This window comes from Panicum hallii, chromosome 2, assembly GCF_002211085.1.
Source record: "Panicum hallii strain FIL2 chromosome 2, PHallii_v3.1, whole genome shotgun sequence".
NCBI classification, from domain to species: Eukaryota; Viridiplantae; Streptophyta; class Magnoliopsida; order Poales; family Poaceae; genus Panicum; species Panicum hallii.
The window spans coordinates 14,515,400-14,538,963 of record NC_038043.1 but is presented as its reverse complement, the minus strand read 5'-3'; the positions used below and the strand labels follow the sequence as shown (position 1 = coordinate 14,538,963).

The window sequence follows — 23,564 nt, the reverse complement described above, 5'->3', positions numbered from 1 at the left end:
TTCTCAACCATGATCGAGATCCAACCATAATCATTCACGATGAATCTCTTGAGATGGAGAACCCATGGGCCATGGAAATTTCTGAGGCGCCGACTCTGGAGTCCGAAGGAAAGGATTCCATGGATAAGCATGGGAGATTCATTCTTGAAGTACCACAAGAACCATGCTCATTCAATGCCTCTCCAGAGCCAACCATGCTTTGTGCCCTGAGCACGTACGAGGACTACAACCACCTTAAGGTCTTCTCTTGTAAAATCTTTAGAAGGTTGGTTGTAGATGCATATGTTTATCATAAATATTGCAAATTTTGTGGCTGCTTTGTGGCACTAACCTTGCAGCTAAAGCTTCAACAATACATCAACAATTGGTGGTGAGAGGGGAACACATCACCAACGATAGCTGCAAGAGGATGTTTCCATGGTCGATCTTGTGACCATAAACAAAGCACTGTCGGGAGATAACCCGGGCGATCATTTGTTTTTCCTTTTGAATAAAAAGCAAGAGCTTGTTCTAGGATGAAGTTTCCCTTCATGTATTTTTGGTCGCTATCTAGTTTAGGTGGAGATCGAAAAGAACGTCGGACAGACGACACCTAAGAATATGAGAGCTACATCGACTACAACACCTAGGTTGCGTTTCCCAACAATGCAAACTCCAAGTGTGGGGGAGGTATGTGAGTACCCCAAGTTCATTCTTCTTGTACCAGTTCTTATCTTGGTTTGGAGACGGTGTTGGTTCTTGCATCTTGCTCCATGAAAAAAAGGGAGTTACCACGGCGACAATGTAGAATTCTCGAACGACAAAATGCCATGGTAAGTACCCTCAGGTATGTCCTGCTTCTGACTTTAAACAAAGCCCTTCCAGGAGGTAGCTCGAGGTTCACCACTCTTATACTCAAGCTTGTCCCTATTTGAATATGGCTTGAACATGTTTTCATGCTTCTGTTATCTATTCTCGTATGCTCTGGTTAAATGTGTGATGCATAACGCATTCATAGACTTTTCTAAATTAAGCGTGGTGCTTAGGTTAAAAAGTTTGCTTTAATCAAAATAGACATGGTGTCGAGTTTGATTGATGGACCCTAGAGTTAATGCTTGTATAGATCTTAGTTGTATATGTGGACTGACCCCATTAGGAAAATCTTCAAAACCAAACGGGTGAGTCATTAAGCTGAATTCAAATGGAGAGGTAAGCCAAGGCATTGGATTCATATTGCGCAATATACGAAGGAGGTACATATCACCCTTCAAGGGTCACCGTAAGTATATCCTCTTTTGTTTATGTTGATGCAATTTTAATTCCGCCTTGTTTGAGTAAGATTTATGGTGAAAATAAAATAGAATAAAAAAAATTTGAGTTTGAATAAAATAAGGATCCCTGGTTCTCGAACCATTAGAGTCCCTTTTGTTTCTATCTTTTATCTTTGAATAAAGCACCAGGTACAAGAATAAATGTGGGGGAGATCTCTCGTAGTTTTGACGCACATATGTCCGATATAACCCACAGACATGTGCACAAGACTGAAAGAACCAGCACGCAAAAGGCTTAGAACCTATCATGACGGTTTGTGCACTCTACACCACAAATCTCACTAATCCATGAGTTTAAATGAAATTCGTTGTTAATCACTAAAATTAAACTTAAGTTTATCCTTTGTTAATGTGCTTCACACGATTGGCTTGCATATATTTTATTCCTTGCTAAACTTGAACTTGTGAATTATATCTTAGGGAACCCATAATGTTTAAGTTGTTGAAAAGTGAGATATGGTTTGATGAAATAATCCTTGCACTCTCTGTTATATGTTTGGGAAATTTTATTTCAAAAAAGAGAACCCTCCATAGCTTTACAAACTCCCCATATTTGTCCTACCAAAGCCATATATCGATCTTCATGAAAGAAACCATATACATATGTGCCTTGTTGTTGCATTGAGCTTCATCAAATTTTGCAACCCAAGTGAGATATCTTTTCATACTTACTTGATCTAGATCACCTACACTCCACGTGCTAAACTTCTACACTGGAAGTTAGCAATTCGGTATTCACAAAATAAAACTCCATGTTTAATGATCTCTCTCTAGTATTGTTAAAAAAAGACATGGGCTATCTAAAAAAATGTACTTATGAAAAAGATGCATGCTAAAGTGGCATGATAAAAAAAAGAGAGAGAAAAGAAAAGAAAAAAAAAGAGAGATAGCCATGTCCTCAAGTCTTCCAAACAAAGGAGAGAGATCTTCATGAAAACGAGTCTATCATTCTCATCATCCATTTTACATACACATGCACAGCCTTGATTAACTTGTATGATATATTATCTCCATGAATCCAATTTCTGATTTTGCAATATATGTGAAACAAGTGCATGCTTTCAAATCTCCTACCATGAGCTCCACATAAGTTATCTTTAGAAGTAGGATGAAAAGAGGCAATGCCTTGGTGAGGATACATACACACTAAGTGACTTGAGAGATCCTATAGAGGGGTAAAGCTATGATTGGTCTTTTTAAAAATCTATCATCCCCGGTCATATAATGGAAAAGTGGAGGAGACTTAAGTCAATACCGTTCCACTCTTCAACTACCCAAACCATTATGGTAGACACATCAAGATTCACAGGTAAAGGTGAAGTTTGGAATAATCTGCATGCAGGTATCACATCAAAAGGAAGTGGTGTTCTACCTTAGTCTTAACCTTTACTCGAGGATGAGTAAAGACTAAGTGTGGGGGATCTTGTTGACGCTTATTACAGATCATTTTTGACCATCAATTTGACCAAAAAATTAGGAGAACTAACATTTCTTGCAGGCATATTTATTCAAAATAATATCAATTCCACATATCCCTGGAAAATATAGCTATGCAGGAATTTGGGCTAAAATAGAGGAAAAACACACCTTCGAATCCAAGGCACAAAACACCGACCAATCACAAGAAAGCACGAGGATTGAAGGACCCACATGACAGCCTCAAGAGCAAGGAAACACACTCTCAAGGGAACACAACTCCAGCCAATCAGAACGCGCCGTTTAGTCTTACATGGATCAAAGGGCCCACCAGAGCAGGGAACCAACTTAGGACAGCTCAAATTCACCCACCAGGGACTAGGGGGCCCACTTGTCAGCCAGTTTTCCAAAGCTGAGGTCGGTTGGGGCTCATTCTGGTTTGCCTGAACTAGAACCAGATCCACCGCCTTACTTCTTTGACGTGGCACCTCCCCATTGGTCCTCAACGTCGGTTCTGCAGAGCTTCGGTTGGTTGCACGGCAGGAGCACCCCATGGACACACCTATATATGAGGGGAAGGGCTCCTAAATGAGACACACCATCACACACTCCTCTCTTGTGCTCTCACTTTCATAGCTGAGCTTTAGGCTCATTCTAGAGGCTTACTGCTACCTAAGTAGTGCTTAGAAAATAGAGAGAGAGTGAGAGGAGGTCGGGGAGGTGCCGGGTTTTCTGGTGCTCGGCGCTCTCCTCCATCTTGAATCTCGATGGATGCTTATCAATCATAGTAAGTATTCGTGATTTCTTTTGTGCTTTAGTTTTAGATCTAGTTCCCCCTAGTTGTTCATCGGATTAATAGTTCACTAGTGCAGTGGATGCTCTAGAGTAAGATCGATTCTAGAGTTAGTAAAGGACAATATAGACGTGGTGTCTAGATCAGACTTTACATGTTGGTTGTGGTATATCCCATAGTTAGATAAGATAGATAGCAGGTGGTAGCAGCCCTGTCTATCTAGCATAATGTCACACCCGATTTATAAGAACATAAATCGAGCAATCATATATGCGCCAGGATCAAGTCACGCATATATACAACAGATTATCAAGATATCACAACACATGTCAGGAATAACATTAATATAAATCGTAAACGAATCATAAATAAATTATTTTATTACAACCGAATCAAGAATCGGTTCAAGAGTTGCGGAAGCGTAATAGAGATACATAAAGAGCTGGGCGCCACAGGGACGTCGACTGGGAGACAAACACCTAGAAGTTGTCGAAGCCGCTAACGTAGTCCTCCACGTTGCCGGGCACTGAGCAGCAGTCGAAAATAGCCGAAATAGAACAGAAGAGTAGAGAGACAAGTGTGAGTACAAACTAGTACTCAACAAGTATAACACGAGCATGAGGCTCTAGGGTTAGCTGACTCAACTGCATTAGCTTTTAATCTTGGCAAATTTTATTAAAGCTAATCACTACAAGTGGGTGAGTTACCATAACCCAAATTGCATAAGAATTAATCAATATTAATTAAGAACTACTGAGAACCATCCAAACCAAAACCACCCGGGGAATCGCCCTCGTCAGAGGTTGATAACCCCACTAATCAGACGGAGGATCTGGGCCGCTCATGACTGTGAGCACAGCTGATATATCAGTTTTACACTCTCGAGAGGTTGCACAACTTTACCCACAAGTCGTGAGCTACGCTAGTTGTTCATCACACTTCCTTAGGTGAGATGGCTAGCAAGCGCACTACGAGACCGTTACAAAGGATCACGTTGGTAAGGTGTAACCGCTAAGTATTCTGGATCAGCGACGATGGGGCCCACCTCCGGGGGTACAAGACACACAGCACAGACCAAGCCGGAGGAGCAGGGACCATTGAAGCCTACCACCCCTCTTGCCCACGCAGGTAAGTTACTCCCGAACCAAAATGACCTAATTAGTAAGTCAAGACCGTCCCATTCCAGTCTTGTGGTTGCGCGGTTGTCCCAGGTTGTCGCTCTATGAACCGGTCCTTATGGAGAGTGGCCAACCAAGCACTAAGCACCGTGCCGGCCCCCTAAACCATGTTTCTAAAAAAACATATTTTTAAGGACGCACAAACCACTCAAGCACACAGCACAGAGGGTCGACTCCAGAATTAAGTTGCATAAGATCATTAATCAAATTAATTAAAAAGGACCAAGATTTGTTATAGCGCAGCAACCTAGCACAACTAACCAAAATGCAACCCATAGGATATATATATAAGGATATAAAGGTGGCTAGGAAGTCCTTATAGGTATACAGTATTAAAATGCAGTATGAAATTGTATTTAAAAGTGACAGGAGGTTCATGTTATACTTGCCTTCCTCGTACTCTCCCGGCTGCTGCTCGAACTGCTCGGAAGACGGCTGCTCCTGGTACTGGTCCAAAGGCTCCGCGTCTACTCACGATCATCAAACATAGTCCATACATACACACATGCACAAACAATAGCAAACTATAAGAAAACAGTACACCAATACAATAGAACAGCACATGGAACTAGCCTAGAACTAATCTACGCGTTACAACGATCGCGAGGATATAAAGAACACCTAAAACGGAGCTAAAACGCGAAAACTGCGCTTAAAACAGGATCCAGGGACCTATTTGTAAGAAAAACAGGGCAACCAGGGGCTTCTGGACAAAACCCGGGGACCTAAACGTAATTAAACCCTAGACACAGGGGCTAACTCGCTAAAAACCCTAGACTGGACTGCGGGTTCAAATTCCAGGAAGCGCAGGGGGGTCAAACGGAAAGAAAAAGACCTGCCTGTAATTATTTTTGAACTAAATAGGACTGCGGGTTGATTTCCCCAAAAGGCAGGGGCTCTTTAGCAAAACTGCCACGGCTGAAGGGGTACACGGCTTCTAATCTGGGCGGTTGGATCTAAATCGCACGGTTCGGCGCACTCCGGTTCGGACGGTCCGATCTGAACAGCGTGGTCGGACGGTCCGATCTGGATCGGACTGGTCCGATCTGGTTGGGCTCGCGGGGGCGGTGGGTCTGCACGGCGGCGCACTCCGGCGACGGCGTTCTATAGCTCCAGGGGCTACGGCCTATCCAACTGTCGCAAGAGAACAAAAGGGGCGAGCTGGTGCTTACCGAGCCCTGGAAACGGGAGAAACGCCGACGTAGAGGGGTCGACGGCGAGGTTCGGGCGGCGGTCGCGGCGGGGCCCGCGGAGGAGGTCGATGTAGGGTGGCCGGGTCCTCTGGATGGCGGAAACGCTCCGGGAGGGTCCTGCGGAGATGCAAAGGGAATCAACAGGACCGGAACGGCACCGGCGGCGACGAATTGGAACGGCGGAGCGGCTCACCGGCGGCGGCTTCTTCGCGAATTCCCGTCGATACCGAGGCGTAGGGCTTCGGCACTGAGCTCGGGGAGCTTCGGGATGGCGAGGGGGAACTCTTGCGGGGGATGTGGCGGTCTGAAGCACGGCGGAGCGCCCGGACCACGGTGAGGCCGAGGTAACCGGAGCGGAAGAAGAAAAAGGGCGGCGGTGCTGGGATCTTCGGGTTGCAGGGCTGGGATTAGGGTTCTGAGGGGCGTGGGGCCGCTACTTGTAGGGCGGCGGCGCTGCCCTGGGCGTGCGGGCCCGGATAAGGAAGCTCGCCGGGGATCTCGGGGGAAGTTGAGCGCCGGGGAAGAAGGAGGAGAGGGGGCAGGGGCCGACAGGTGGGGTCAGGCTGAGGGAATGACTGAGAATAGAAAGGAATTACTGGGATTAGAAAGAATAACCGAGAATAGCAGAAATGACTGAGAATAGGGGAATGACTGAGAATAGAAAGGAATTACTGGGAAAGGAAGGAATGACAGAGAAAGGAAAGGAATTACTGAGAAAGGAAGGAATGACAGAGAAAGGAAAGGAATTACTGAGAAAGGAAGGAATGACAGAGAAAGGAAAGGAATTACTGAGAAAGGAAGGAATGACAGAGAAAGGAAAGGAATTACTGAGAAAGGAAGGAATGACAGAGAAAGGAAAGGAATTACTGAGAAAGGAAGGAATGACAGAGAAAGGAAAGGAATTACTGAGAAAGGAAGGAATGACTGACCTACTTTCTACCTTCTTCCCTTTTCTTTATCAACCCAACTCAATTCTATTTGAATTCGACTCAAATTTGAATTCAAACCCCTATGCACTCAACCAAATAAAACTTATGCACCAGCATGAATGCACAAACATGTTGAACTTATCATAAATTTTATTCTCTTGTGTTATAAAATTACTTTAAATGTCACAAAAAATTAAGGAAAAGACTGGAGAATTTATTTAAGCTCAAATAAATTCATTAAAATTTAAGGAAATTACCTTAGGGTGTTACACATAACCCTGTCTATCCCAGTACCGTATTACCGAAGCTCACCAGGTTTTGTCCTGTGGGAAGCTAGAAGTCCGACGTGAACAATTAGGACAGATCTATATTATCTCTAATTCTTAGCCTTAGGAATCCTCTCTATCCCTTTCCTCTATCCAGTGTGGTATTCTTGGATGAACCTGAACCTTAGAGAATATACACTACGTTACCCCGAAATACTCCTAGGTGAAAGCTACAACGGTATCTATGCGCTTGCAGATTTATTTGTGATCGTAAAAATACCCAACAATGGCATCCTCATTTGAATTGCAGAGAAGCTCATCACGAGCCCTACCAAATAACTCAGTGAACAACGGCTGATCATTGAATATCAGAGAGATCTGTGCATTCCAACAAAACTAACATTCTCAAACTCATCTTCCTTGACACTTCCTTCATCATATGCGGTGACTACATTGTCCATCTAGTTGATATTAACAACAGGAAATTTATTATGCAGTTAATAAAAAGAGTAACAAGATTGTCTATCTATCTAGATTTGCTAACTAACTAAATTACCTAACTATATCTGCTAACTAAATTACCTAACTAAATTTACTATCTAACTCAATTACCTAACTAAATTACATAACTACATTACCTAACTAACTACCTAAAATTACCTAAGTTAACTAACTTAATTAGCTAACAAATACCTAACTAACTACCTAAAATTACCCAAGTTAACTAACTTAATTAGCTAACAAAATACCTAACTAAAGACTTAATTATCTACAGAAAATTTGTAACTATATTATCTAACTAAACTACTAAAATTATATAACTAAATTATCTAAACTAATTTAACTAAAAAAAGTTACCTAACTATATAACTAATTTAACTATCTATCTAACTATCTACCTATATTTGCTAACTACAGCTCCTAACTATCTAAATCAGTTTGCTAACTATCTACATTTGCTAACTAACAAAATTACCTAACTATGTAACTAACTAAATTTTCTAAAAGAACTTGCTAACTACATTAAACTAGATAACTAAATTACCTAGCTACATGCCTAACTACATAACAATCAAACTATCTAGCTAATTTTTCTAATTATCTAAATTAATTTGCTAACTACATCAACTAATTTAACTAAAAAGAATTGAGTTACCTCCGGTGCGGCTCAGCTCAGCCGCTCGGCCGACAGCCGGGAGGTGCGGCGCAGCACCTCGACCGGGGGAGCGGGGCACGCAGGCCCACTGGCCCTCGGCTATCATCCTCGCCGTCGGTGGTTGCGGGAGGCAGCCGGGTGCGGTGCGGGACGGGGGCAGCGAGGTGGGGCCCGACGCGGGCGGCGAGTGGAGGGGCGGCGCGGGAGGGGAGCGGAGCTGCGGCACAGGAGGGAGAGGGAGGGGAGCGTGGGCTGGGCAAAGGAAAGCCGAGCGGGACAGAGCGTGAGAGAGGGAGGGAGAGCTGGGCGCTGGGGACTTGGCGCCAAGGTCGGCGCCAGGGATCTTGGCGCTCCCCCTACCACGTCGGCGTCCCGTCACCTGCCACGTCCGTTGAATCAGCGCTGTGCCCCCTTGAGGCCGAGGCGTGATACCTCCGCGCCGATCCCAGGGTCAAAAATGGGTTTAAGTCGGTCAGGGTTCAAACGTCAATTTTTTTCGGGAAAAGGGGTAAAATGCAAAATTCGGTCGGCTCGACAGCCCTCCCGCTCAGGGCCCAGGGCCTCAGGTTCATCTCCTCTCTCTGTTTCTCTTCATCTCGGTCTCGGACTCTCTCCTCTCCTGCTCTTCCTTCCCTGGCGGCGGCGACGACTGGGCGAGCGGCGGCGCCATTTGTCACGTCTTCGCCCAGCCCTTTGCAGGCAACGAGCATCCACCAGGTATGCCCGCCCCTTCTTCTCTTTCCTTCTGCTGTGCGAGACGGAGCACCCCAAACCCTAACAAAACTATTTGTATTCGGATCTGAATCCAGTCACAATATTTTACCTACTAACTAACTTCGATTTTGTTTGCAAAAATTATCGTCCTATGCTGGGACGTGATGTATGCTATTTCTATTCGGATCCGACCATGTATTTACCTGCTAAACTTCGGTTCTTTTGTTTTTTGCAAAAATTGTGTAGACCCATGTCCTATACTGGATCCGCCCCTACTGATTGCCATGGATTTATCTATCCCTGCCTGGATGCTTAGTTTACCATCGATGCCAATAATTTTTTACCCCTTACTTCACGTCACGTCACCTCACCCAGGTGGCCAGGTGAATATTCTCGCGAAATTGGCCGGATGCTTAGGTTTTAGGTTATATTGAGTTCATGTTTCATGTTTGTTTTAGGTCTCATGATCAACAAGTATTTGCAAACCAAGACCAGTGCTTCTTTTTCTTAGCAAGCTTGCGAGTTTTGGCATGTAGTTCTGTTAGGTGAGTAGTCATATTTTGTCGTCTCTGCTGAATAATGTTGTATTCTACTAAGTTCAGCTAAACAAGTTCCATTTACTGGTAGTTTGTTGTATGCTACTGCAACTAATTTATTGAGCAAACTTTTTCATGCGTTAAATGTGTCAGACTCTCAGTTAATGTATTTATATTTCCAGTTACCTTCAGATTTTGCATTTCAGGACAGTTCTAGATACATATGGATGGCTTATTTTTTTAGTATTTTTTCATGCTATATTTAACTTATTGCCTCTCTGCAAATTTACTACACATTCAAGGGATCCCTAAGCAGTACCTTAGCTAAAAAAAATCCCATGGTTAACCTACCCTCCTTATGGAAAAATGTTACAGAGCTACATTTAAGCCGTTTACACATGATTGCAAATAGGAACATGAATTTGGCGAAAGCGGCATCTTGGATAAATTCGGATCAATGTAGAAAGTTCACAAAAGCACCAGTTGTCAACTTGTGTGAACACTTTATCATCCTTGCATTTACTTAACATTCTAGCTTTCCTGTTTGGTATGTAACTGTGTGCTGCATAATACCTTTACAGTTAAACTGCTATGTTTGCTTAGTAGAGGCTTTTGTTCCAGTTCATGTAATTCCTCCTACTCTTTGTTTTGCATTTGATCTCCTGTCTTACTTGCCCGTTACAGTTCACTACTAAACCAAACATGAACCATTATTGCTTGCTGTGTCCAAAAGGGGAAAAACACCTTGGAAAATGTGTAGACCTAGGTGCCCAGGTTCTCCACAGGTGCCACAGTTGGTCGGGCCACCTTGATACCTTTGGGTAATAGTTGCTAGCTGGACTTCACTAATCTGTGAATAATTACATGGTACTATTATGTAAATAATTATATTGAAGTTTTTTATCTGTCTTGCTATCATGTTAACCTTAGCAGTGAATTATTTCTGCTACATAACACCTCTTGCAGTTCACAGTCATCTTTGTTTTTGTTCCCCATGTTTTGATCATGGTTTACATGCTTTAGTCTAAGAGGGTGGCGTGGAACATATTTAGTCAATATAACACAAAATAAACTAAGGGTGTGTTCGTTTCCTACCCTCTAAATTTTAGACCCATCACATCAAAGAGAATCTTGTCATTTAGAAGTATTAAATAAAGTCTAATTACAAAACTTTTTGCACAGATGGGTGCTAATTCGCGAGACAAATTAGATTCGTCTCGCGAATTAGCGTTGGGGTTCTGCAATTAGTTTTGTAATTAGACTTTATTTAATACTTCTAAATGACAAGATTCTCTTTGATGTGACCCCTCTAAACTTTAGGCCCCAGGAAACGAACACACTCTAAATCATAGAGATGCTGTTGTGGAATTGATTTGTCCTAGGAGACATTTTCTCCACTGACTGGAAAATCTCGAAGTTCTACATACTGCTCTCTGATCTCTTACTGTGGTTCTTTCCTTTTTCTGTACAGAAAGATGATTAATCTTTTCAAAATAAAGGGTCAAAAGAAAGAAGAGGCTGCAAGTGCTGCTGGAAAGGCCCCTGTTAAGAAGCAGTCTGCTGGGGAGCTCCGCCTCCATAAAGGTTTGTTAAGTTATAGGCGACTCTTTCTTCTATCAATCTCTTGACTCTTTCTTCTAGCTATCTGTTTCATAATATCGTAATCTGTTTGCCGCTGCTTGTTCCAATATTTAAGGCCCCACATAAAACAAGATAGCATGTAATGAGTTATTTCTTACTAGAAGTGGTGGACATTACAAATTCCTTCCATCTTGCATTAATATGATTTGACTATAGTCAATGGTGGAGCATGGGTTGAAATCAAGGGGGGGCCCAAATGCTTGTTAATCGAGCACGTACAATATTGTTAGTACTCAAACTTGCATGCTTGCTTTCCAGATTCCACTGATGAGCTAGCACTAGATGGCAAAGGTTGCGTTAGCTCCAGTTACTGCTAGTTGTTAGTACTACTGTCTGATGTGCGTCCTTACCTTTTTGGAGATAGCCCAACGAGTACACTGATTTATTTTATTGATTATTGAAAGATGAAAGATGCAATGATGCATTTTTGTGCGTAGCCCTTGTTTGATATGGTCCCATGCTAAATTGCAAGACAGTTTCTAGGAATACTTGAGCTCCCATATGTAAGTAGCAATATAAATGCTCGATCAACTAATGGTGTGAGAGATGGGAGCGTGAGAGAGTGAGACCAGTGGACACGTTTGCACACATACGTTGGGATCTTCAGCATTTTCTCTCAGGGCGGGGGGGGGGGGGGGGAGCCCTCTACAGCCCCAACATGGCTCCGCCACTGACAGTGGCGAATCCAGCAGCCAAGTAAAGAGGGGGCTCGTCTCCCTTCCTCTTCTTCTTCCTCACCTCTTCTTCTTCATTCTTTGTAGGGGGGGCTTGATCCCCCCTAGGCCCCCCTGTAGATCCTCCCCTGGCCACTGACTATAGTGCATACGCCTTTTAGACGTTTATAAATTTATCTTAGATCCTCTCCTATTGACTCCTCTGGTTCTTCCACCTCCCATGCTCTCTTCTTCCCTATACTTAACTTGGTCCCAGACCTTAGTGCCTTTTCATCTCCACTGCCACGTGCTTTCCTCGACACCAACTGTGAGATGATGCTGTACAATCTGGCGAGACCTGCACTGATGCGTGTCCTCCCACCACCAATTCACCTCTGTACCCATCTCACTATGCTTCTGCCAGAAGTTCCACATCTTATACTCGCCAGTAAAGTGTCACCTCGAGTAGCTGCTGCAAGCATACCCTTAATCATAGTGATCTTTTTTTTTAATTTAACGATGGAAGATGCCTACTCAAGAACAACTGTCAGCGATTGATGGCTCTCTGCGCTCCTTGCCTTTGGATCTGTGTGGGTGCAATTCAGGCAGCTGGAGCAGCCACAGCCCAAGATGGTGCATCAGTGACCCCCAGCAATGCGTGCGTAAGGAGCCATTGCCAATGGCGAAAACTTAGTTTGTTTCATCTTTTTCATTTTTCAGATATTTTTTAGTGCAAGTTTTATTTTGTTCATACATTCCTTTTTAATTTTAGATGTTTTGTTGTGCAAGTGTCATGCATTGGCTTTCCATTGCATTCGTCATTTGTTTGCATTTTGTGTTTCCATGTCTGAAGGTGTTGCATCTTTTCCATTGGTTGAACTGTTTTCCATGGATTGCATTTGGTAAGTAGTACGTTTTTGGTTACCAGTGGTTGCATGTGTCACATGGGTAGCATTTTTGTTCATGGGTTGATTTGCATGCAAATGGGAGAGCTGTATGTTGCATCTCAGTTCCACTTGTGACTATGGAAATACAATTGCATTGTCAGAGGTGGTGTTGTATTTCTTTTTTCATTTGAGGGTGTTGTTCTTTTCCTGATGTAACTTGCTTACAGTACAGACTGTACTGTGCCCTCTCATCCTCCTGATAAATATGCTCTGGATACCGTTGTTTGATGAATTGAGTGGTGCCAAAACAGAGTGTGCTTGAATTTTGAATTTACCAGAATCAATCAATTATACTATGGTTAGTAATCATTTCTTCTCATACATGGGAATTGCTGTCACTGTCTATTTGTAGAAAAAGGGTAACTGTTTTTCTTTGTGCACCAACCCGCTCATTATCTAATTATTTTCTTAACTCTAATTAAATAAGCCATGATCCTAATTTAAAATGTGTGGGCATGTGATGCATGAATTCTTAAATGGGGTGCTAGTTATCAACTTATTTTATGTAGCTGACTAATTTCAGGTTTTCTGATGGTCCCAATTGAATGTGCCTTGATGACTTATTTATGTGGTTAGTTCTGTCTGAACGTTGCAGATATTAGTGAGCTCAACCTACCGAAGACTACATCGATTTCTTTTCCTAATGGCAAGGATGATCTAATGAATTTTGAGATCATGATCCGACCTGATGAAGGATATTATATGTAAGTGACACTCTTCAGGGTAGTTGCCCTGCTGCATAACCAAGTTAAGAGAATCTATTCCAATCGGAATTGTGTTTATGTTATCGCTCTAGAGGAGAGGCTGTCAATTCAGTCTACCCAAAATAGTTTAAAAGTCACTATTATGCTGACTACTCCCTAAGTTAATGAGTTCATTTTTTAATCATTTTCTGAGCATCATCTCCTCATTATTAATTGTTGGGTAGTATCTTTGCTGCCAGCTGTCAATTTTCTGAACCTTTCCCAATTTAACTGTATTTTCACTATCTTTTCTAGGGGAGGCACTTTTATTTTCACCTTTCAAGTGTCCCCATCTTATCCTCATGAGCCTCCAAAGGTCAAGTGCAAGACCAAGGTATAAGACAGTATCCTGTACATCCATGGTTCCTTTCTCATGATCCACTGAATACCATACCATATTAAGCGATTAATCTCTTTGTTGTTATAACACGCATTCAGGTGTACCATCCAAATATTGATTTGGAAGGCAATGTATGTCTGAACATTCTGCGTGAAGATTGGAAGCCTGTTCTTAACATCAACACTGTTATTTATGGCCTGAATCTTCTTTTCACGGTATTCAGCTATCTTGATTCATCATTTATTCAAATAATATGTTTTAGATTTAAAAAATAGGAAGACGAAAAGTAGTGTTTGCAATTGTGCATGCACTGTTGTCACCATTACTATGTTTCATGGAGATTTGCTGTTTTTAAAGAAGTAACCACTAGTGTGGTTGCAAGGATGTTATCTTCACAATGGACAAACCAACCTGAGCAAGACCTCTAAGTATTCCATAAATTCTTCAGTATGTACTGCAGTACTTGTAGAACTGAATTTAGTCCTTAGCTGTTCTCATGAAAGGGGAGGTAAACGGACATTTGCTTGTAGCTATTGTAACAAATATTTTGTATTTAGTCATTAGAGTGCATTCCATGTTTTATTGTCATTGATCAGTCCATTGTTTTGTCAACATATAAGCAAAACTAGATGGAGCTTGTACTCGTGGCAGTTAAAATAGTAAGTTTTGGTTCTGAACCATGTTTTCAAGGATGACATCTTGGAAATACCACGGTTACATTGGAAAACCATCTCAAGAAAAAAAAACTTTATCAATATTTAACCTTCCTTTTTTTTTTTGCGGGTTAGCTAATGTTTACATTGTTATGTGCAGCAACCAAACGACGAGGATCCATTGAACCACGAAGCTGCAGTTGTCCTTCGCGACAACCCAAAGATGTTTGAGGCAAATGTGAAAAGGGCGATGGCTGGAGGCTACGTAGGCCAACACTATTTCCCAAGATGTGCTTGACTTGGCGCTGGCTGTGAAACGAATTCTAGTGCCGCCTTGCGCCACTGGGCCCCTGTATCCCAACCAGCACGCCCAGCTTTGCTCGATTGGTGTGGCTTTCAGTGCGCGGAAACTGCTTCTGGGAGCAAAATTCAAATCGCCCGTCGTGTGATGTGCATGTTTGCCCGTCCTTGTGATGTGTTTAAAACCCGTAAGTTAAATTTGATGACGGGGTGGTGGTACAGATGACAAGGATGTGTATGTCAACTGTGTAACTTGATAAATCCTAAATGGGGAATGGGAAGTAAATTCATAAAGAAATTTGTTTTCTTTTTTCGATGAACAAAACAAGTTAAAATGGTATTTGTAGGCAAATCCCTCCTTCCTCAATTAAAAGGTCTAGGGTGCTTGGGGGACTCCGACTCGAACCGAAGGAGGCTGCTGCTGTGTGAAGGTGGGCAAGAAGAAAGAAAGAAAGAAAATGGGCCACCCCGGGCTGGGCTGGGGCTGGGCCACCTCATCTTGGGCTGGCCGAGCAAACAAAAAGTTGCCCAGCTGCCCCGTGGAATTCAAAGCGCCGCCGCGTCGTCATCCTTCTGGAGGAGGCCGTCGTCGTCCTTGGCTTCGCTTCCTTCGCGGGGAGGTTTTCTTTCTTCCCGGGCGACTCTTCTTCGAACCTTCTTCTTTCAGCGAGTCGTCCTTGGCTCCTCCAGTCCTCCTCTTGCTCACGAAAAAGCAGCGGAACAATACCATCCGTACTGGAAAGCAAGCGAGTTTCAGAAGCAAATCAAAGAGGAAAAAGAAGATCATGGCGTCCATGGAGGGCCTGATCGGGCTGATGAATCGCATCCAGCGCGCCTGCACCGCCCTCGGAGACCACGGAGGAGGCGACCTGCCCACCCTCTGGGAGTCGCTCCCAACCATCGCCGTCGTCGGAGGCCAGGTTCTGCTTTTCCCCCATTTCCCCGATCATTTACTTTTAAGCACAGCATGCATGTTACGGTATTAATTTCTTCTCGTTTTACCAATCATTACTTCGGTACTACCGAAGTACTTACTGATTCACCCGTAATAATTGTTTTATGTGGACAACAGAGTTCTGGCAAGTCCTCTGTACTTGAGAGCATTGTTGGCACCGATTTCCTTCCCCGTGGATCGGGTCAGTTCCAGCTATTTTAATTCAATCCAGCTATTCTGTAGTGCATAGATTAATTTCTTCAGAGTAACTTAGGGAATAAACTTTCTCTGTATAATATATGTACAGGAATTGTCACTCGGAGGCCACTAGTACTGCAGCTGCACCAGACAGACGATGGATCCCAGGAATATGCAGAGTTCTTACATATGCCAAAGACAAGGTTTACAGACTTCGGTGGGAACATCAGCCTAATTTTTTCCCCCTCTGTATCCCCTATCCACTATGGATCAAAACAATCACGTCAGACATCTCTATGAACCTTCCCAGTTTCTGATGCATGGCAGCTTGATAAAATTAACATAGCATCAGCATCCGTATAGTTTAGTGTGCAACTTATAAAGTTCAGGTCCGGAGGCCCCTGCATTCCTCATTCTCTTTGTGAAAGTCGAGACTCAACTAAAACATATGACATGGTCAAGTTCCTGACGTACACTGATTGTGCATAATGTGTTTCTTGTGATGCCAACTGGAATTTCCTAAACTACCAATGCACAAACAATATTATCTCTGTAATGTGGTGCAGCCCGTGTTCGACAAGAAATTGCTGATGAGACGGATAGACTGACTGGGAAAACTAAACAAATATCTCCTGTCCCTATTCACCTCAGCATCTACTCGCCCAAGGGTAAATCTATTTGCTTTTGACCTCTTTCTTCAATCTTCAGTTTGTATCATGCTGTATGTCTCATGGGAAATACTTTTCAGCCTTGCAAGTTGAATTGAATGATTGTATGAAACATGTTTCCAGATTACAATGCTTCAAACCACATATCAATCACTTAAAAAGAATTATCATTTTCTGAATTTCTAGCCTGCTATGGCTTGTCATAACTCATCCCTATTGTATGTTTTGTACAGTTGTTGAAGTGTGAACTTCTGCCTGCTGTTTACTTTACGTTTTAGGTTAATAATAGTTTTAAGCCTTTTCTTTGCAGTTGTGAACTTAACATTGGTTGATCTTCCCGGGTTGACAAAGGTTGCTGTAGGTAATACTATTCTTCTATTAAAAAGTGAAAAAGAAGGCTTTTATTTTTGTTCCTGTGTTATCATTCACCTCTGGCAACTTGTTGATTTGCTAATACACAGAAGGACAGCCTGAAAGTATTGTTCAAGATATAGAGAATATGGTTCGCTCATATGTTGATAAGGTAACTAATTAACGAAATAACATCCCATTTTAATTATAATGTCTTCACAACGAGCCCTTTGTTCCTGTATTACTTAATCTGGTTTTGTATTCACAATGAGTCTAATAGTTTGATCAGTACATGTAGCTTTTCCATATCGGACGTGGGCATCTATTTTTCATCCAGGGGTGGTGGTAATGGATCATGGCCCTGGTGCTCTTTTCACAATCCAACTTAGCCATTATGTATTTTTGGCTCAAATATATATAAGATAAGAGCCCGGCCCTTAGATTATCTAGGTTAAAATTTGAGACCCTTTACCACCCCTAGTTTTCATCATACTTGATAAGTAACATAAGGATCCTAGAAAAGTAGGTGTTACTATTAGACACATTTATCTCTATCACTAATTCCATATGTATCGCCAATCTTCTGTTGATACAACAAAATTCCTGGCTATGTGGGGATATTCTTTTACTTTTCACCTTGGTGGCCATTTATGTAGGTGATAATAAGATATTCATAGTTTCATACATGTTTTGCAGCCCAACTGTATCATTCTGGCTATATCTCCAGCAAACCAGGATATTGCGACTTCTGACGCAATTAAGCTCGCAAAAGAAGTTGATCCAACAGGTGCTTATATCTAATGCTAGTGCACATAGGAAAAATTTTGACATCTAGACTACTACTGCAAACTTTCATATTTTCTCCATACAATGAACATAAATTTTGTACATGATTAGGTGAAAGGACTTTTGGTGTGTTGACAAAGCTGGACCTGATGGACAAAGGAACAAATGCTCTGGATGTAAGATTAATCTTGCCTACTGTCTCCAACTTGAATGTCGTCAACTTAAAAAGATCAACTTGCTTTTTTGTCTTGTTCATATCACACCTTTCTGACATCTGTAATTGTAGAATAATAGATTGCGTATAATAGATTGTATTGCATTAAGGTTTAGGCCGGTATATATAGGGGTACATGACTTGGAGGGCAAGGAGCCTCTCCTACAGATATGGTAGGATATGGTTACAATCCTAATCTACCTAATATAGAGATATCCCTAATATACTCTAATAGTAAGGTTACCGATTCATTGCCCATACTAACTTGAATGTTTTTGTTTTTCTTTTCCCTTTAAGGTTCTCGAGGGAAGGGCCTATCGGCTGCAGAATCCTTGGGTTGGAATTGTCAACCGCTCGCAAGCAGATATTAATAGGAAGGTTGACATGATTGCTGCAAGGGAAAAAGAAAGGGAATATTTTGAAAGCAGTCCTGATTATGCACATTTAGCAAGCCGGATGGGTTCTGAACACCTTGCTAAGCTTCTTTCTGAGGTACCTGAAGCTTTAAATCTCATTTCTTGGACTTATATCCAAAAAAAGCTGCCTAGAAACTTACAAAGTAATTTTATTACAACATTTCAGCATCTTGAATCTGTCATCAAAGCACGCATTCCTAGTATCACAGCGGTAATCAATAAAACTATAGATGAACTTGAATCAGAGCTGGATACCATTGGGAGAGCTGTGGCTGCTGATCCAGGGGTCAGTCATTTATATCATATTTCTATAATCAATGAAATCATGGTTGTATTTTCTCTTATCTTATGATAACTTTTCCATAAATCCTAGGCACAACTTTACACTATATTGGACCTGTGCCGTGCTTTTGACCACGTCTTCAAGGAACATCTTGATGGAGGGTTGGCGTCATCCTTCTTTCATATCTCATTTTGTTTCTCTTAGTACATAGCATGGATGATTTACTTAATGAAGCGTGTTATTCACTTGTTAAATGTCCAGTAGCACATGATAAACCATCTGTAATCTTCTGATACTATTTCACCTGCATGTTTGGTCCATGGACTAATTTTTTCACTCCTTATATCTATGTTCCATTTTTTTTTCTTATGGTGCTTTAGGATTCCACTCACTATCTTGTATGGTGAACATTTTGAAAAATAAGTCCTTAAACATTCAGTTTATTTTTAAGTGTTGCTACAATACGTGGGATATGAAATATTTCTTGTTTGCGTTAACAGTTCATCTTGTATTGTTTTGTGGATTCATGCAATTATATTATGTTCTTAGGTTTATTCTGTTCCGTGAACTCTTTCATGCCTAACTGCAGGAGATCAGGCGGCGATAGAATTTACGGTGTGTTTGATCATAAGCTCCCTGCTGCTTTTAAGAAGCTTCCCTTTGACCGTTATCTATCTGTGCAAAACGTGAAGAAGGTGGTCTCGGAAGCAGATGGCTATCAGCCCCATCTTATCGCCCCTGAACAAGGATACCGTCGGCTTATTGGAACTGGCCTTACCTATTTCAGGGGACCAGCTGAAGCCACGGTTGATGCGGTAAATTCTGTCCATGGCTTTCGTATGTAGTCCTGCTATTTGTTGAGTTAATCTTCCATTAAATGATCAACTGATGAGTGATGATGTACGCTGACTTCGGGCCTTCAATTAATGGCTCAGCGTATGCATTCATCTTTATGCTCTAATAGTTGTATTCTGCATTGACATGGTCCAAATGCTTGCATTCCATGTTTGATGAAACACCTTAGCTTCTGATTCTCGGTAAGATGTCTGACAAATCTATTTTTCCAGGTCCACGTTGTTCTAAAAGACTTGGTCAGGAAATCCATAGGAGAGACAGAGGTGGCTTCCCTTTTCCATTATTCTCAGTGCTTTCGCATCTTAGCAATATATGATAAACATCCAATCCTTGAAAGAAAAGAAAAGATTGACATGGTATGCATGCTTTGCGGATTGCAGCAACTGAGAAGATTCCCCACTCTTCAAACTGCGATCGCGACCGCTGCTAATGAAGCCTTGGAACGATTTCGGGAGGATGGGCGCAGCACAGCTCTTCGTCTAGTGGAAATGGAGGCTACATACCCAACGGTGGAGTTCTTCCGGAACCGTCCTCAAGATCTGCCTGCTGCTGATGCTAGTAGCAAGGCGGGAGCTAAGGCTTCAGCGGAGTCGCCGGTGCCTCTGGACCGCTATGGCGACGGGCACTACAGGAACATTGCCTCCAACGTGTCCCAGTACATACGGATGGTCGGAGACGAACTCTTGAAGACGATCCCCAAGGCAGCTGTCCACTGCCAAGTGCGCGAGGCCAAGAGATCTCTGCTGAACCATTTCTACGTGCAGATCGGGAAGAAAGAGGTAGGCGATTGCCGTATGTACTGTTTTCGTGTCCGAGCACTCCTATATGATAAATTGATAACCGAATTCACTCGAGTGTGTTATTGTTTGATGCGGTCCGGAGCAGGCCGGGGAGTTTGTGCATCTGCTGGATGAGGACCCGGCGATGATGGAGCGCCGGCAGCAGTGCTGGAAGAGGCTGGAACTGTACAAATCTGCGAGGGATGAGATCGATTCTGTGGCATGGAGCAGCAACAGATAGGTGGTGATTAAGTGATGAGAAGGATTAGAATCGCGCCGGACGGACACACCAGTTTTGGGCCTTTTGGCAGCGCGCTACGTAGTGTATATATCATATATGTATGATTCAGAGATAATGAACAGATAATGGACATGCTTTAATTACACGAAATATATATATATATATTCAGAGATTTTTTTTCGAAATAGTATATGATTCAGAGATAGTAATAACCTACATTGCTCGTGCTAGCTGATGGAGATTATTCGTAATCTAAACATGTGGGATCGGAATGAAATGCAAGCAAGATTGAGGCGAGGCGCATGCTGGTCAAGAAGCAGGATGCATGCCAGGGACAAACATGCCGTCAGTAGCTGGGCGCGGATCGGAGCGCGTAGCTCGCGAGTATCTCGCCGCAGTTGGGGAGCGGTTGCTCCTTGAGGAACCCCAGCGGGTTGGCGCGGCGCACGGTGGTGGCGAGCCCGGCGTCGGTGAGCAGCGCGACGGGGGCGCGGTCGCGGCCCACCTCCTTCTCGCCGCACCCGGGCATGGGGCTGCTCACCAGCGCCACCACGCACACCTCCTCGGCGCCGCGGTTGTCGACCAGCTCGATGTGGTACTGCCCCGTCGCGTTCGTGGAGCCCTCCGCCGACCGCTCCACCGCGCCGCTCGCGCTCTTGAAGTGCCGGCACTCCAGCCGCACCTTGGCGCCGGCGATCGGCGTCGTCGCGTTCGTCTCGAACCCGGCACGGCAGGTGTCGCAGTACACCGAGCCCTCCACGAAGAAGTCGTCGTCCCGCACCGCCGCGACAAGGACGCAACTGGACGCCGCCGTCAACACCGCTGCGGCGAACAACACCGCCGCCGACCACCGCGCCATCATCAACTGGCTGCTGTAGTAAGACCGTTACAAACACTGGTCGCCGGCGAGATGCGAGGTATATATGTAGCAGTGCTATATGCATGATTCAAATCATACTCGCAAGGCCCGGACGAACGATCGATGGAGAGCAATTGTAGCTAGGAATGGCAGCTATGGCAGAGGCCGTCCGTCCCTCGCTCGTTACATGTCGTGATTTAGACCCATACTGACCATTCAATCATCCATCCATTCTTCTGCATATAATCTGCATCCTATATTAATCCCAATAAAGATAAACACACTCAACTACACTTACTAGTCTGGGTATATATATGTATCACTGAAAAAAGAAAAAAATATTATCTTTATCTGTACCTATTTCTAAAAAGCCGACCGATTCTGCGGTAGCTCTCACTTTGGTACGTCATTATTCACAGACAGGTGAGCCCGATCGTCCTGTGCGCTCAGACCCCGGGCGACCCCCGGCCTCGCGCGGCTTCGTCCCCCTCCTGTTCTCAGACAGGTGGACCCCCTCCTCCCGTTCTCCTGTGCACGAGCAGATCCTCGTCGCGCGGCTTCGTTCCCCTCCGCCCGTCCTCCTGCGCCCGCACGCGATGGTTCTGAACCCCTCCTCCCGTTCAGCCGCTCGCGGGGATGATAGGACGGCGTAGTGAGCGGTGGGCGGCGGCAGATCAAAGCTTGTGGTTGGGGGCGACGGAAGACTCTAGTAGCTGAGAAGTGGACACCCGCCGAGCCACCCCGCCGCAGATCCAGCGCTCTGACGCGGCAACGAGGACCTCATCTTCGAGCTCCGGCGGCAAGAGGCTGGGGAAGAGTCGCAGGCCGCGCTGTGGGCTAGAAAGCGCAAGCCGTAGACGCTGCCTGCACTAGGGGAGGAGTTGACTGTTGAGGTCCGCCGCGTGGGGAAGGTGCCGCAGACCTTGATTTGCGGCGCGGGAGGCCGGGAGCAGGTGCTCGCCGCGGCGGCGCTTGAGCTGGACGCGATTGGCCAGGTGCAGGCTAGCAAAATGTGGATGCTGTGTGCGAGCGTGCGGCTGGTGGCTGCCTGGCTGGGGTGGGTTGGTGGGGTAGGAAATATCTGTTATATACCTGGGGTTGGAAAGGGCTTTTGGGTATGTTTTATTGGGCTTCTTTGTGCATTTCGGTTATTTCGGGTAACCAAGGCTCATGACCGAATTAGCCGGACTAAATACGGTTACCTGTACCTTAAGATCGAATTAGAGACTGAAAATTTCGGTTTCGGTTATTTCGGTTCCGGTCGGTCAGCTCGGTTCGGTTCTTCGAGTTTAGTTAAAGTGGGGCAGAGTAACTGTTGGATTGGGATTCCGGCAAGTCCACCAAGGGTATACCCGGTGATAAATTTGAGGTGAGGAAGATCTAAGAACCAAGAACTCGATGGTAACACATGACAATGATTTAGACATGTTCAGACTGCGATGCACATAATACCCTACGTCCTGTTAGGGGTGGATCTGTATTGCCTTGCGTTTGGGATGAGAAGCCGCCGAGGCCTATGATGGGAGGCCATCGTGCCTGGTATGATGTGTGTTGACCTAGGGGTACCCCTGCCCCTCCTTGTATACTCTAGGGGGATAGGATTTACATAGCAAGTCCCCTTACTGTATAAAAGATCTAATCGGATTACAACTGTATTTGGGCTGAATATGCCTTTCTTGTGTAGTCGGCCCGGCCCATCTGGTTGCCGGTCGGGCCCTCTGTCAGGGCACCTGGGGTCTCCCTCCGTCAAGCCCCTGAGCACCGAGCAGCTGAGTCAATCTTCTGCCCGAATAGTCACAAAGCTGATTGGTGCTCATAACGGGATGAACACCCTTCCTGGATTCCAAATCTTCGACGGGATGCGCCAGGCGCATCCGTTAAGTGCAGCCCTAAGCCTCGGGACGGTTTGAAGAAGCGCTGCGAGGGTCAATAAACAAATTCCATCCTCTTTAGGCCGATCAAAAGTCTCAGAGACCTCCGAGTTGTGTGCGTGGCGCCTAGCACCTGAGCAGGGTTGCTGGCAGGATTGCGGAGACTCGCCGAGTCAAGTAGCGGCGCCCAGACCCAGAGCAGGGTCATTGGCGGAGTCGCGGAGACACGATGAGTCAAGTAGCGGCACCTAGCCCCCGAGCAGGGTCGCTGGCGGAGTCGCGGAGACACGCCGAGTTATGTAGCGGCGCCCAGCCACCGAGCAGGGTCGCTGGCGGAGTCG

The 23,564-nt window shown here is 44.3% G+C and overlaps 3 protein-coding genes across 9 annotated transcripts; 2 read left to right on the top strand and 1 right to left on the bottom strand.

Moving 5' to 3' along the window:
* The first annotated feature begins 8,779 nt into the window (after nucleotides 1–8,779).
* Nucleotides 8,780–15,066, top strand: LOC112879528 (NEDD8-conjugating enzyme Ubc12). 2 transcript variants are annotated; one of them, XM_025943801.1, is made up of 7 exons: nucleotides 8,780–8,958; nucleotides 9,414–9,500; nucleotides 10,963–11,075; nucleotides 13,328–13,436; nucleotides 13,731–13,809; nucleotides 13,914–14,030; nucleotides 14,629–15,066. In XM_025943801.1, the coding sequence occupies exons 3-7, from the start codon at nucleotides 10,967–10,969 to the stop codon at nucleotides 14,764–14,766; spliced, it is 552 nt and encodes a 183-aa protein (XP_025799586.1). In that variant the 5' UTR covers nucleotides 8,780–8,958; nucleotides 9,414–9,500; nucleotides 10,963–10,966; the 3' UTR covers nucleotides 14,767–15,066. The 2 variants fall into 2 exon arrangements, with proteins under 2 accessions (XP_025799586.1, XP_025799587.1); XM_025943802.1 differs by lacking the exon at nucleotides 9,414–9,500 and having other exon boundaries at nucleotides 8,781–8,958; nucleotides 14,629–15,062.
* Nucleotides 15,067–15,085: 19 nt separating this feature from the next.
* On the top strand, nucleotides 15,086–20,672 carry LOC112879527 (dynamin-related protein 1E-like). 2 transcript variants are annotated; one of them, XM_025943799.1, is made up of 15 exons: nucleotides 15,086–15,688; nucleotides 15,841–15,904; nucleotides 16,010–16,117; nucleotides 16,467–16,568; nucleotides 16,879–16,929; nucleotides 17,030–17,091; nucleotides 17,616–17,706; nucleotides 17,817–17,881; nucleotides 18,217–18,411; nucleotides 18,502–18,621; nucleotides 18,709–18,779; nucleotides 19,208–19,433; nucleotides 19,686–19,736; nucleotides 19,854–20,252; nucleotides 20,359–20,672. In XM_025943799.1, the coding sequence occupies exons 1-15, from the start codon at nucleotides 15,227–15,229 to the stop codon at nucleotides 20,491–20,493; spliced, it is 2,202 nt and encodes a 733-aa protein (XP_025799584.1). In that variant the 5' UTR covers nucleotides 15,086–15,226; the 3' UTR covers nucleotides 20,494–20,672. The 2 variants fall into 2 exon arrangements, with proteins under 2 accessions (XP_025799584.1, XP_025799585.1); XM_025943800.1 differs by having other exon boundaries at nucleotides 15,213–15,688; nucleotides 16,010–16,103.
* A 35-nt stretch (nucleotides 20,673–20,707) lies between these two features.
* LOC112879529 (pollen-specific protein C13-like) lies at nucleotides 20,708–22,421 on the bottom strand. Of its 5 annotated transcripts, none has more exons than XM_025943805.1 (3): nucleotides 21,710–22,421; nucleotides 21,452–21,606; nucleotides 20,708–21,365 (listed from the first exon to the last, which is right to left on the bottom strand). In XM_025943805.1, the coding sequence occupies exon 3, from the start codon at nucleotides 21,353–21,355 to the stop codon at nucleotides 20,840–20,842; it is 516 nt and encodes a 171-aa protein (XP_025799590.1). In that variant the 5' UTR covers nucleotides 21,356–21,365; nucleotides 21,452–21,606; nucleotides 21,710–22,421; the 3' UTR covers nucleotides 20,708–20,839. The 5 variants fall into 5 exon arrangements, with proteins under 5 accessions (XP_025799590.1, XP_025799589.1, XP_025799588.1 ...); XM_025943804.1 differs by having other exon boundaries at nucleotides 20,708–21,362; XM_025943803.1 differs by having other exon boundaries at nucleotides 20,708–21,606.
* Between the last annotated feature and the right edge of the window lie 1,143 nt (nucleotides 22,422–23,564).

Excerpts from the sequence above, each read along its gene's own strand:
- LOC112879528 (XM_025943801.1), top strand. The coding sequence starts at position 10,967 with ATGATTAATCTTTTCAAAATAAAGGGTCAAAAGAAAGAAGAGGCTGCA. Across the intron at positions 13,810-13,913 it reads AGGTCAAGTGCAAGACCAAG|GTGTACCATCCAAATATTGA; the intron begins GTATAAGACAGT and ends ACACGCATTCAG. Across the intron at positions 14,031-14,628 it reads GCCTGAATCTTCTTTTCACG|CAACCAAACGACGAGGATCC; the intron begins GTATTCAGCTAT and ends TGTTATGTGCAG.
- LOC112879527 (XM_025943799.1), top strand. The coding sequence starts at position 15,227 with ATGGGCCACCCCGGGCTGGGCTGGGGCTGGGCCACCTCATCTTGGGCT. Across the intron at positions 18,780-19,207 it reads AAGGAACATCTTGATGGAGG|GAGATCAGGCGGCGATAGAA; the intron begins GTTGGCGTCATC and ends GCCTAACTGCAG. Across the intron at positions 19,737-19,853 it reads AATCCATAGGAGAGACAGAG|CAACTGAGAAGATTCCCCAC; the intron begins GTGGCTTCCCTT and ends TGCGGATTGCAG.
- LOC112879529 (XM_025943803.1), bottom strand. The coding sequence starts at position 21,355 with ATGATGGCGCGGTGGTCGGCGGCGGTGTTGTTCGCCGCAGCGGTGTTG.